At 50.6% G+C, this 13,926-nt stretch overlaps 1 protein-coding gene across 1 annotated transcript in view; it reads left to right on the forward strand.

Moving 5' to 3' along the window:
• The first annotated feature begins 253 nt into the window (after positions 1 to 253).
• The window catches only part of LOC120310741 (LIM/homeobox protein Lhx1), a 31,984-nt gene continuing 18,311 nt past the window's right edge, over positions 254 to 13,926 (forward strand). The window contains exon 1 of the mRNA XM_039349509.1: positions 254 to 1,491. Coding sequence (XP_039205443.1) covers positions 1,322 to 1,491 — 170 coding nt within the window. The 5' untranslated portion in view covers positions 254 to 1,321. The remainder of the gene's footprint in view (positions 1,492 to 13,926) is intronic.

The raw sequence follows: 13,926 nt of genomic DNA on the forward strand, positions 1-13,926 counted from the left end.
CTCTCCTCTCTCTCTATTTTTCCACCCCCCCACCCCCCCCCCAAGGCCAAGGGATTTGATTTGATTTGGATTTTTTCATTCTTTTAACATTGGGCAAACGCGCGGAGCCCAATAGAGAAGTAAACGGACGCAGGCGGAAAGGCCGAGTAGTCTTTTTTAGGACAACTTTTATTTTATATATATATATATATATTTAATGGTTTGATTAAACAAAACCAAACCAAACCACCCTTTCGCAAAAGCCACCGAGGAGAAAAAGACCGGAAAGGAAGAAATTGGGGGGATTCCTTGTTCTCGATTCCTAAGATGAAACTCTTTGTAGAGCGGAACCCCAATTGTCTCTGACGCCCTCCGACTCTCGGCTCGGCTCGGCTCTTCCTGCTGGCCCAGGTGAAAACGATCCGCTCCCGCTTCTGCACCGTCGACCTGCCGTTCGCCTGCGGTCCCCGCGGCCCCTTTTTAATTTATTGCTAAATTGCTATTTTTTTTTTCTTTTCCCCACGCGAGGAGGAAAAGAGAAGAGGAGGAGAAGGCGGGATTTTTAAAGAATATATATCTGTATTTATATACAGATATATATCTATATATGTATATTTGGTCCTCGATTGCACTTTGACCTCGGACTGCTCTACCTCAAACCTGAGAGACTCCCTCGCCTTTGTTTTTTTTCTTTTTTTCTTTTTCTTTTTCTTTTGACGACTGATTGGTGTTCCTTCGTCTTCCGATTTGTCCATCCTCCTCTCTTACTATTGTTGTTACTATTCTTAGCCGGCTTTATTTTGGAGAACTTCCCTTGCAAACGTTCCTAGAGCTGAGAAGGAGGGAAAAAAAAAAAAGGACATTATTATTATTATTAACTTTCTCTTTTTTTGTTGTTTTTGATTCTCGACTCACCACCAAACCCTCCGGACCGGGAAGGGAAGATCGCTGATTGTTATTATTATTATTATTATTGTCGTTGTTGGAACAATTGAGAAGGAAAAGGCGGTGGGCGAGATGCACTAAGAGGGGCGTCTGAGGGGGCATCGCCGCTCCTGCCCCGACCTTGTCAAGACCAGCTGCCAGCTCGCTTCAGGCTCTGCCAAGGGAGCCAGGAGGGGCTCCTTTCTCTGACTCTGCCTGCCACCGTCGGGGTCTCGCTTGAGCCTGGCGTTCGGGGGGGCTCGCCTTCGTTTCGTCCCCCTGCTCTGAAACCCCGGGGAAGGGCCACTCAAGCAACGGACTTGCTCTCGGCCAACTTCGGGATCGCCTTTCTCCGACACCTCCACGCCACGCCGCCCCCCCGCCCCACGCCCCCCAGCACGACCTCTAGCCAAAGACAATGGTTCACTGCGCCGGTTGCAAAAGACCCATCCTGGACCGCTTCCTGCTCAACGTCCTGGACCGGGCTTGGCACGTGAAATGCGTCCAGTGTTGCGAGTGTAAATGCAACTTGACGGAGAAGTGTTTCTCTCGAGAAGGAAAACTCTACTGTAAAAACGACTTTTTTAGGTAAGTTACCCCAAAGGGCTTTGCCTTTCCTTCCTTCCTTCCTTCCTTCTTTCCTTCCTTCCTTCCTTCCTTCCTTCCTTCCTTCCTTCCTTCCTTCCTTCCTTCGCCTCTCTCTCCATTTTTTACGACACTAATCTGGGTCTCTGGACACGGTAGTTAACCCCCCCACCCTCCACCGCATTCGCACGACGCGCTTAACCTACTCCCTGAATTCAACCGGATTCAGGTGTTCGCAAGACGTTGGGCCAGAGAGTAAACCTGGCGGGCTGGGCTCCAAGAAGGCTGCTAAGACTTCCCAAATCTTAAAATAAAACAGAATGGAACAAAAAGGGTAACGCTGCCACGGATTGGGCGCAGAGAGTTAGGGCCTTCCCTGACCTGGACCAACGCCTTGTGGGAATCGGGACGCAGGCTTGTTCCTTCTTAGGAGAAACTCTCTCGATGCCGGCGACTGCTCTTACCTTGGACTTGGGGGGGGGGGTGGATTTACTGGTCTTCTTTGGCATTGCCGCCCAATTGTTCCGCGTCCCGAGAACTTGTCCTTTGACCCTGTTTCCTTCCTCTTCGACTCCCACGTTCAGTTGCCAACCCGTCCAACGCCTCCTTCAGCGGGGAGATATGCCACGCGAGGGTCGCCTCTCCTTTCGGCCTTAGGTTCGGCTTCAAAGGCTCTGGGGGAAAAAATCCCCCCCTCGCCGGAAGCGCCGACAGCATTTCTGAGCGCGTGCAAAGCGCTTTCCCTCCCCTTCCTCTTCCTCTTGGGAATTTCCAGGCGGATTAGGGTCTTTTCCGTCCGACCCAGGCCAGGGCTGGACGAAGCTCTCGGACCAACGACGGCCCGGCCTCGTTCAGCGCCTTGCGCGCTTGGGAGGTTCCGCTTTTGGGAAAGCGCGATTTCTGGGTGGCCTTTGTTCCCGGGTTTCTGGTCGAGCGGGGCCACCGTCGGCCTGGCGTGAGAAGGGAGAAGAGGGAAGAAAGCTTTTACATGCGGGGAGGGGAGGGGAGGAAGCCTTGTCCTTTTACCCGCGTTTTTTTTCCTGGAACAAGCGGGACGGCCTTAGGATCCGAGCCAAACCGGCGCTGCGCTGGGACCCGAGCCGCGGTGCAGCTGAGCTTCCCACAAAGGGAGCCAGGAAAAGGAAAGCGCGGCCGGTGTGTAGATAATGGAAAAAATACTTTGTCTGTCACCTATGTGGAATCTATTGTGCTAGGCGCGTGGGGAGTGAGAGCCCAGATACACGTGTAGAAATAAAGGCGGTGTGCGAACCTTAGATATGCGTGTAGAAATAGAGGCGGGCGTGCGAACCTAGACATGCGTGTAGAATTAGAGGCGTGCGTGCGAACCTAGATATGCGTGTAGAATTAGAGGCGGTGTGCGAGCCTTAGATATGCGTGTAGAAATAGAGGCGGGCGTGCAAACCTAGATATGCGTGTAGAATTAGAGGCGTGCGTGCGAACCTAGATATGCGTGTAGAATTAGAGGCGGGTGTGCGAACCTAGATATGCGTGTAGAATTAGAGGCGGGTGTGCGAACCTAGATATGCGTGTAGAATTAGAGGCGGGTGTGCGAACCTAGATATGCGTGTAGAATTAGAGGCGGGTGTGCGAACCTAGATATGCGTGTAGAATTAGAGGCGAGCTGAGTCGGGTCCACGAATCCATAGCGAGCTGAAAGTTGAACGGGGAAGGGCGTCCATTCGGTTGGGGGAACGGGGTGCGCGATCACCCGGGGGGGGGAAACCCACGGAGAAATCCGGCCTCTGTTCAACCGCCCGATCTCCCCAATTCCAGGCCAGGAAGGCCCTGGAGCGCCCCATATTTAGGCAACGAGTCGATCCCGACATCCCCGCGTCTTGTGAAGCTGGCCAGAATTATTCCAGGACGCGCGTTGGAGAGGGGGAGTCGATCCCGCCGGCTTTCTTTCGAAAGGGAGGGGACTACACGTCCCATCGGTCCCAGCCCGCCTCGGGCTTCGGACAGCTGAGGTTGGCATTGTGTTTGTCGCTTGTGGCGGCTTTATATATATATATATATGCAAGTAAGCCAATTTCTTCCGGATGGCCTCCGGGGAAATTTGGAGACCCCCGCCGAGCTTGGCTTTGGAAAAAAAACGCGCATCCCTGCTCGGCAAAGCGAACCTCAGTCCGCCTCAAAAGAGTCTCTTGAGCCCGGCCTGGTGATGGTTTCCTATTAAATGCGGCTCCCTTTGTTTATTCTAGTTTTTCCAAAGAAATCGTTCCCCCGCGGGTCCTTAGTTTAAAGGTTTTAAGGCCTGCTTTCCGGGGAGAAGCGCGGAGGATCGGCGCCTCGCCTTTGGGTTTACCGATCTGCTCCGGGAGCGCACGCCCGGCCGAGCCGCCTTGCTCCGGTCCTTGTTTGAGCAGGGCAGATTGCTTTCCATGGGAGCGAGCGAGCGAGCGCTCGTTTAGAAGGGCGAGCGGGGAACGAAAGTTAACGGGAGGCGCAGGAATTGGGGCTGTGGGTCGCGTTGGGAAAGGCGGGAGGGGCGCGCCAACCGCCTTTCAAACCGAACGAATTCGGGAACATCAGCGCGAGAGACGCGCTCCCATCCAGGCTATGTGCAAAAGCCACAAAAAGGGAGCCCCGCAAATGTGCAGAGACATTTAAAAAAAAAATTAAAAAAAGATTTAAAGAAAAACGTGGAGATTCTCAGTCATCCAGGACACGGTTGTCCCAAAGGTTTGTTTTTTTTTTCCCAAGAGGCGACTGGACTTCCTTGTTTTTCTTTGAAGACGTTTCGCTTCTCATCCAAGAAGCTTCTTCGGCTCTGACTGAAGAAAAAAAGAAACTGTATTAAACAGGAAGGAGAGAGGGAGAGGGAGAGGGAGAGAGAGAGAGAGAGAGAGAGAGAGAGAGAGGGAGAGGAGGGAGATAAAAGAGGGAGGGAGAGAGAGAGAAGAGGGAGAAAAGGGAGAGAGAGAGAGAGAAAAGAGGGAGAAGGAGAGAGAGAGAGAAAGAGAAAAGGGAGAGAGAGAAAGAGAGAGAGAAAAGAGGGAGGAGAGAGAGAGAAAAAAGAGGGAGAAAAGGGAGAGAGAAAAAAAGAGGGAGAAAAGGGAGAGAGAGAGAAAAGAGGGAGAAGAGAGAGAGAGAGAGAGAAGAGGGAGAAAAGGGAGAGAGAGAGAGAAAAGAGGGAGAAGGAGAGAGAGAAAGAAAGAGGGAGAAAAGGGAGAGAGAGAAAGAGAGAAAAGAGGGAGGAGAGAGAAAAAAGAGGGAGAAAAGGGAGAGAGAGAGAGGGAGAAGGGAGAAAAGGGAAAGAGAGAAAGAAAGAGGGAGAAAAGGGAGAGAGAGAAAGAGAAAAGAGGGAGAAGAGAGAAAGAAAAGGGAGAAAAGGGAGAGAGAGAGAGAGAGAGAGAAAGAAAGAGGGAGAAAAGGGAGAGAGAGAAAAGAGGGAGAAAAGGGAGAGAGAGAGAGAGAGAGAGAGAGAGAGAGAAGGGAGAAAAGGGAGAGAGAGAGAGAGAGAAGGGAGAAAAAGGAGAGAGAGAGAGAGAGAGAAAGAGGGAGAAGAGAGAGAGAGACAGAGAAAAAGAGAGAGAGAGAGAGAGAGAGAGAGAGCGCTTTTTCAAAGCCGGACCCGCCGCTTTTTAAGTTTAAAGCGACCCCTTTCCTCTGCCTGCCCCCGCGGGGGCTTGAGGGGTGCTCGGTCTAGCCGGGAAGGGACCCCCGCCGAAGGAGACGCCCGTCTTCTTCCCCGCGCGCAGAGCCGCGCGGCTGCGAGGTTTTCCCCTTAGAGAAGCGCAAAGGGTCGGCGCTTAATTCGGCCTGGGCTTTGTCTCTTTCCGCCGCCGCCGCCGCCGCCCCCTCCCCAGCCTCGATGCGGCCCTTCGCGCAAGGGGCAGGAGACGACCGACGTTCTCCGAGCCGATCTGAGAAAATTCTCGGCTCGGAAGGTGGTTTTCCAAAAGGCCACCGCCAGGCCCGGTCGGTGGGTTGGGGATGAGTGGCTGTGGATCTTCCTTGCGGTTGGGGAGACGGTGTGTGTGTGTGGGGGGGGGACTGATCAGGACAGTTCGGGCAGATTTAAATGTCCCTGGTAACGTTGGAATCTGGAGCCGGGTTCTCTAGTCAGCGTCTCCGCTAAAGTGAAGGATCTTCGCGTGTCTCTCGAGGCAAAGCGGACCCATTCCGAAGAACTCAGAATAATAAAAGGAACAATAACACACACATTTTTCTTTCCGCTTCGCACCTGGCGCGAACCCCCCCCCCGTCCACCTTCATGCACCTTAGGGGGGGGACATTGGCACCCAAAAATGGCTTCCAATGTCTCTCCCCCACCCACATACACACACACACACACACAAAGGATCCAATCCCCCTTCCCAAATTGACTACTAGGCGGGTGTTTCGCGGCTGTCACAACAGAGGCAGACCTCCTGGCCCGCAAGTTGCGTTTAGCCACAAAACCAGCTTTTTTTTTTTTGAGTTGATTTGTCCTAGGTAAATCCAGCCAATGAGAGTCTATATTCCACAAACCGTGGTTTATTCCCGTGGGTGGGGGAACCCAACTTCGACCGTGTGGCATCGGACGCCCTTGGTTAAACCGTGGCCGCCCCGGTTTTCCCAGCAGCTGCGTCCACACAACCTGCTTGACCCGCTTCCTAAATTCATTCGCTCGCTGCCTCGGACCAGAAACGAATCCAAAGGGGGGTCTTACTCAACGCTAAACCACACAAACACACACACACACACCAGCCGAAAGCAAAATGAAAACCCGCCTTCGCGGGTGGAGGGAATGCTGGTTATTTTCGTTGACTAGGTTCAGATATTGGAGGAACAGGGTATCTTAAAAACCGGCCCGCCTGGGTTTTGTTTTGTAAACCATGTTTAAGCAACCATCAATTTTCCTACTGAGTAAGGCCAGTTTGAGTTTGCTAGCAGCTTTCCTGAATTTGGAACCGCCTGCTTCGCACGCGTCTCTGACTCGCTCCTAACGACCTCGGGGTCCCTGTCCGGGATAAGGCAAGAAGTGGATTCTAATCCAGACAGTCTCTTCCCCCCACCCCCCACCCCAATCGTGTGACCTTCCTTTTGGGAGTATTACGGGTTGGTGCCCATTTCTAGCATGTCCGCTGACTGATAAGATTTTGTTTGGCCAAAATTGGAAGAAGGGGGGGAGGGGAAACACCTTTTTTTCTTTCGGAAGGGGGGGCGGGATGGGAGGAAAGTTCGTTGCGCCCAATCCCACTTTGCAAAAATTGCGTGTTTCCCCCCCCCAGTGGGGGGGGGGGTTAAAATCCCGAATTCTAATTGACGTTTTGTCGCTCTGCCTCTGAACCCCGGCGGCAAGTCCAGCAAAAGCGAACGGACTTAACGTTTTTAACCCAGCTGAACTAAAGCGGAATTAACCCGGGTGTCCTGGATTCCCACGACGCCTCTCGTTGCGGTCATTAAGTACGAATTTAAGGACCGGCTGGGGTCTCAAGACAGGCGCGGCTGAAATGTCGTTTCGGGTTTGGTGACGGGCTTCTCCCAGGAAGTTAGACCTGGCTGAAACGAGGAGTTCACGGTCGTGGGAAGGCCTGCCCTTGGCTTCGTACATTAAGGGAATTTCAATTTGACATTCCCCATCCCACCCCCCACCCCGCCCGTCCAATGGTTATTTCGGCAGCGTCTGTGGGATGAGCTTTTAGCCACGATGCTTCGCGAACCTGGTTTGGGTTGACTGAACGTCTCGTGTGAACCCACCTCGATATCCTAGACCTAGAACCATCTTAAAAGTGGCCTTTTTAGAAGAGGAAACGGCAGCCAGGGATGTCACTTTGGAGAGCGAGGATGGGAAGCGAAAGTGGTTTTTCCAGGGGCTCTGAAAATACCTCCCCCTTTTTTTTTTCCAGCGAGGTGTCACAATAGAAAGCGGAGCGTGCAATCCCTATCCGTATTTTTAGGACGAAGTGTGGGGGGGGGGTCCTCTGGCAGCCAAAAATCAGAAGTCGTGGAGGAAGCGCCTTTGGCGACCTACCCATTTTAATTCAAAAGCTGCAACTGAATAAAATGTGTTACTTTGGAGAAAGAAAAAAAAAAAAGGTACTCCCGGATTCCTTCTGATTTGGGGCAACCCTGTATTTGTTCTCTGGAGACCCCCAAGTCCACCCCCGGATTTTGTGTTTCCTGAGGGGGGGATAGCAGGGAGCTTTCCCCCCCCCAAAAAAAGGAAAGGAAAGAGACGGGAGGGAACAGAAACCCCGCTGAAGGTCGTGCGAAAGGAGGTGAAGTCTACGGGAAAATAGGATGGGAGAAGGAGCGGGCGGGGAGGGGTAGCAACGAAGGCGGAGGAGAAGGGCGGGCGGGGAAGGTCGCCGTCCCTGGGGCGGGCCTCCTTCGGGTCCAGCACGGCAGAAGGGCGCCGGGTTGCCGACCGATACAATGGGAGCTCTGAAAGCCAAGCGCAGGCCTTCACTTTTCCCGACTCTTCCCAACGCTTTTCCAGATTCCTGCCTCTTTCCTTTCTGCTTCCCCTTTTCAAGTTTCTAGTCCGTTTTGTCCGGCTTCGCTTGGATCTCCGCGCCGTTGTCTGCTTTCGCTTCTGAAAAGCCGGGCGGGCGCCTGGCTGCTCGGGCGACGCTGCTTTACCGGAACTTCCCGGCGGCTGGTTGCCGAAACGATCCTTCGGGATCGACTTGCTTTCTTTCCTTGAGGCCTCGAAATAGCGATCACGCCCGCAGGGATAACCCAAGAAAACCCACAAGGCAAGAGAGGTGAGGCTTGGGAGTCCATCTCCAGACCCCGAGATAGACCAGGTGTGTGTGTGTCCTCCTGATAAGACGCGGAGAGTCCTGGGTCCTGGTCAGTAGAGAAAGCCGGAGGGAGCCGGGTAATTTGCAGGCTCGGACGTGGGGATGGTTAGAGGCCGTGTAGCCTGTTAGATGTTGAACGGCAGCCTTCCGCGGTCCCCACCCCCCCCCTTTCCCTCGTGACCGCGTTGGAAAGCCAAGCAATTTTGTGTCCGGTGAGAATTTGGAAAGGAGGCCACTAGGAAATCTACTGGCAGTGGAAGAAACAGCCTTGCAGGGAGCTAGTGGGAAGCCGCTCGCGTCCTCTGGCCTAGGAAAAAAAATAACACGTGTCCACCAGGTCTTCTGGAGAGCCTGACCTGACCGACAGGGCAGACCCAGTCCTCTGAAAGGGCAGAAGACCGTCCGTGTCCTCTAACTGCGCTCCTGCATCCCGCGGTCGAAGCACGTGTAAACTCCCAGCTCTCCATTATCTCCCCCCCACACACACACAGCCTCCGACCCCCGACCGGGCCGGGACTCTTGCAAAAGAGAAGTTGCGGGTCTCTCGGGCAGTCGTTCTGCTCCCGGCTTTCGAACGAGCCGAGCCTCGTTGCGTTCTGCCAAGCGGCGGCAGACGCGCGTTGGAACGGTCGTGGGCACCGGCCGGGCGAGCAGAAGTAGCTCGCCCGCGGGATCTGACTCACGGCGAAAAGGATGGATGGAGGGGGGGAAAGGGCGGGTTATCTCCGGCACTGAGCCATCGCACGCATCTTGCGCTTCCTGGGCTCGGCACGACTTTTAGCCAAGATGGCTTGTGTAAACCCGGCTTTTGTGACTTGGCCTGAAATGTAAAATCAGATCGGCCTGACTCGTTTAACGAGCCCGGAGTCCACAAAGCGTGACTTAGCAGGAAGCTTGGGTCCATCCAGCGCAGAACGGCTCCGAGGGAACGTGTGGAAATGGCTGCGGGGGTTGTGAAAGCGCCCGGGGCGGGGGCTGCCCGTGGTCCCGATCCCCACCTTTCTCCAGGCCGGCCTGCCTTCTCCTAAGTCTTGGCTGGGCGGTGGGAACAGGCAGGGCGGCCCAGACTAAACCACGATCTCCAGGGGGCTCAGCCAGTTGGGGACTGCTAGCCGGTCCCAGACCCCACTCATCCCAGAATAAACCTGGATGAAGAAACGGGGTTGGATCGCCCCCTCCGAGGCTCGCCCGGCGGCAGGATTAGTCTACGATGCTGCGCGAAGGAGGGCGAGATTGTGGTTGAAAGGAGTCTTTTATTTTGAGGAGGGGGGCGCTTCTTAGGGGCACAAGGGAAAGCGAGTCAACAAATGTACGTGTGAACCGCACAGACCTTAGACAAACCGTGCCCCGCTGGTGTAGAAAAGGGACCTCTTTCCAAAAGAGCGATTTGAAGACCCCTTCTCCCCCCCCACCTCCCTCCCTTCTCCACGCTACCCCTGCAGTCAGTCCAAAGCCGGTTGAGTTCAGGTGTGAGTATTGTTATCTGCCGGCTTTTCAGTAAGGCAACTTTCAGTTGCAAGGCTCCCGTTTAGGGAGCCTAAAGGAGGGATTTGGAACGGGGGTGCTGATGGAAGTGGCTCATTCGACTTGGTGGTAGGTTAGCAGCTGATTCTGCAAAACTGGACTTGTGCCTAGGATAGTCGCTTGTGAAGCTTCTGGGCCTGATTCCTTTGCAAGGATGTCTGCTGGCTGTGGGCAAAAAAAAAAAAAAAAAAAAAGTCAAGATGGCAGCCACGATGGTGTATCACCCATAACGAATGGGTGGGCCTCTCCCATAGTTAGGAAACCCTGGTTTCAAGGCTTTTGCACCTCGGTTGCTTGAGATTCTCAGAAGCGAGGATGAACCAGAATTGTCCATAAATAAATAAATAAATAAATAAATAAATAAACAAACAAACAAACAAACAAACAAACAAACTTTATTGTCATTGTATGTGTACACAATATACATGTACAACGAAATTTACGTGACACCCAAAGACCAGGTCCCACACACATAATCCCCAAACACACTCCCACCCACCACAATTCCCCACCCCTAAAACCACCCAAACATCCACCCAACAGACCAAGTAATACTGTCCAACAGTTCACTGATGGTGGCCCTTTAGTTCATTATTGAGTGCAATTATAGCTCCGGGATAAAAACTATGCAGAAAACGGGTGGTCCTGAGTTTTAATGAGGGAGGTCCATGAGGGAGGCGAGAGGGTCCTCAACCATGGTTAGCAGAAACTTCCCTTTCCTAGCCACTTTGTGTTAGGGTCACTGAGATTCCCCCCCCCTCCTCCCAGATCCCATCAGATTCAAGGCATCTTCCAAAGATGCACAAAGCTCCAGGGTGACCATCGGCCTCTTTCCTTCTGAGAGTCAATTCCATCCAAAGAGGGGATCGGTAAGAATCTGCTGGCAGAGGACCACCTAGTTAGGATCTCCTCCAAAGCATTCCAGAATGAAAATCTGAGTCCCCAGGCTTGGGATTCTGCAATTGGGTCTTTATTTAAAGGAAAATATTTGTAGCCCAGCCTTGAAATCAGGGGTCCTTGGTCCCTTCTGAACTTGGTTGGTTTCTTGCAGACGTTACATTACCCAAGTAGCACTGATGAGATTATCTAGTTTGGGTCATGAAAGATCTGCAAGGAAACCAGCAAGCTCAGAGGGCATCATGGATCCCTGAGTTTTTATTTGCTTATCAGATTTATTTGCTATCCATCTCATGGTTCAAGGCAACTCTGAATTCCTGCTCAGGATGGCTTTGTTGTGGTTTGCTGAATAAGCCACCATGGTCCAGCGTTCCCACGGCATCAAACTCCAGGGGTTGATCAACTAGGATAGCTGCGTGGAACGAAGCAGAATCTAACAAAGTAACTAGGTGAGGCTTGCCTGTTTGAAAAAGCCTTCGGTTCTGGGACTCTGGTAAATAGATGGGCCCTGTTTTAACACACACACACACACAAACACACAAACACACACACACACTTCAACAAGGCTGGAGAAGTTCTTGTTGAGTCCATCTTATACCTCTGTACGCTGGACTTACTCCTGTACATAGATGGTGGGAGAAAGCTATATACGAAAATCTGAATAACTCTGAGTGGTTTACACTTGCTAAAGCCTCAAAAAAGAAAGAAAGAAAGTACAAAAAAGATTTTTTAAAAACAGCAGAAGACAAAGGGACAACACTGGGTATCTTTCGGTCTTAGTGCCCAATTTCCAGCTTCTTTCTTAGAGCCAGACAGACCTGAATAGATTCTATGGAGACTTCAGGAAACTGCTGTTGTTGTTGCTATTGTTGTTGTTTTTGAAAGAAACTGTATTTGTTGTTCACTGACATCTTTTGTACTCTTCACTGGAGTATCTGCTTTATTGGGTCCTAAAACTGTGGCAATCCCTGATAATATTTTCATGCAACCAGTGCATTTGGGGGGGGGGGTACATCTCTTGATTAAAGGCGCTATTAAAAATAGTCGCAGCAACAAAGGAAACTGTTATTCAGTATGTATTTGCCCAAGTAAACTCCTCTAAACACCGTGGGGTATAATTCTAAGTAAATATGCCCTGAACCATGTAATAAGATAATTGATGGAGAATTGTAATATATGCAGATACCTAATGTAGACTGTCTTTATTTTCCTTGATATTTTCCCAGCACCCCTGTGGAGTAAGGAATATTTAATATTTTCAGTACGGTAACCGGCTGCAGGGCTTAATGAATGCCTCCCACTTCTAACTCCACAACCTTCCGATGTGTGTGTGAGGTTTTGTGATTTCTGCCCTTCCATGTGTGCCTCATTGCTACTTGGGAAACCTTTGAGAATTGATGGCAATTCCCATTTTCACCCCCCCCCCAGCAAGGAAACCTCTTGGGGGGGGGGTTGTTATCCCCTCCCCTCCTTCTGGAGCCGGGGTCAGACAAATGGTTAGCTGTCAGTCATTCAGATCTGCATGGAATTTAGTTCCAGAACAATTGCTAAAGGGCTTGAAAAGCAGCTGATGAAGATCCGTGGCTAGGAAGCGATAAAAATATTTAAAATCCGCACATTGGAGGCCCTGTCCTTGTGATTGGGACACTACAGGAACATAGAACACTGATGGCAAAAAAAGACCTACTGGGCTAAAAAGTCTGCCCTTTGAGATTTTTTATTTTATTTTTTAAATATTTGTTGGATGATGGGCATGTGTTTATCCCAAGCATGTTTAAACTCAGTTACTCAAGACTAACCACCTCCTTCCTTCCTTTCTTCCTTCCTTCCTTCCTCCCTTCCTTCCTTCCTTCCTTCCTTCTTTCTTTCTTTCTTTCTTTCTTTCTTTCTTTCTTTCTTTCTTTCTGCTGGAAGTAGGTTCCAAGCTCCCACTACTCTTTCTGTAAAGTCATCCTTTCTAACACGACTTTTGGACTTCCCTCCTGTCAGTCTGAGTTTATGTCCCCGTGTTCCTGATTTTCGCTTAATGTTGAAAATACTGCCTTCTAGAATCCTTTAATATATTTAAAGGTGGCAGTTATGCCCCCACCCTTTGTTGTGGGTGGGTTGATACATGGTTCAAAAAAAAAAAAAGCCATTGGAAATGGGAATGTCAACATCTCTTGCTTTGTACTAAGTTCCCGGCACTTAAGATGTTAGGGAAGATGCTGCTAGAAATAAGGACACTTTTTGGAGGCTCCTTAAAGTCAGGTCCCTGAATTTCTTCTTGGTCTCTTTCTCTAAATGTTTCCCAGTTGTGGGGAAGTTCCCATTTTGGAGAGAAGCTGCCTCATTTAGGCTAAAAAAAATTTTTTTAGGGTTTCCCATCTCAGAATGGAAGGAAAATAAAGCACCGATTTTCAGCAACTAGGATCAGAGTTTGTGGGGGGGGGGCGGGAAGGGGAAACCCAAAGATGTTTGGGGCAGCATCTGGCTCTGGGGATCAAGCTGCTTACCTCTTGATAGAATTTGAAATCAAATCTGCACTGATATGCATTATACAGTTATTATAGGTATATTAAATTGGGGGTAGAAACAGAAACAGATAAGGAATAAATATAGATGCTACCAAAAATGTCCCCATTGCAAGATGGGCAGCAAATAAATTTAACAAATAAATAAATTTACTGAGACTCCCTATGGCTTCTAGGGACTCAGTTGTAACAATTCATATCCTTCCTTCCTTCCTTCCTTCCTTCCTTCCTTCCTTCCTTCCTTCCTTCCTTCCTTCCTTCCTTCCTTTCTTTCTTTCATAAGTGAATTATGCCATCTCTTTATTTTTAACATTCCAAGCATCCATTTAATCTGATTTTTCTCCTTCCTTCCTTCCTTCCTTCCTTCCTTCCTTCCTTCCTTCCTTCCTTTCTCTTTCTTTCTTTCTTTCTTTCTTTTTTTTTCTTTCATAAGTGAATTATGCCATCTCTTTATTTTTAACATTCCAAGCATCCATTTAACCTGATTTTTCTCCTTCCTTCCTTCCTTCCTTCCTTCCTTCCTTCCTTCCTTCCTTCCTTCCTTCCTCCCTCCCTCCCTCCCTCCCTCCCTCCCACCCTCATTTACTTACTTACTTACTTGTTACATCAGAAAAAAAAATCTGCAGCAACTCCATTGCCACTTTTGGCCTTGTCTTGTAACCCATCTCCATCCCTATAGATGAGATAGGAGAGAAGTGGGTTGATTTGGGAATTTGGCTCATCTGTTGAATTTATTTTAAATTCGGCTC

This window comes from Crotalus tigris, unplaced genomic scaffold (assembly GCF_016545835.1).
Source record: "Crotalus tigris isolate CLP2741 ecotype Arizona unplaced genomic scaffold, ASM1654583v1 scf7180000018281.3766051976:431988, whole genome shotgun sequence".
Lineage (NCBI taxonomy): Eukaryota > Metazoa > Chordata > Lepidosauria > Squamata > Viperidae > Crotalus > Crotalus tigris.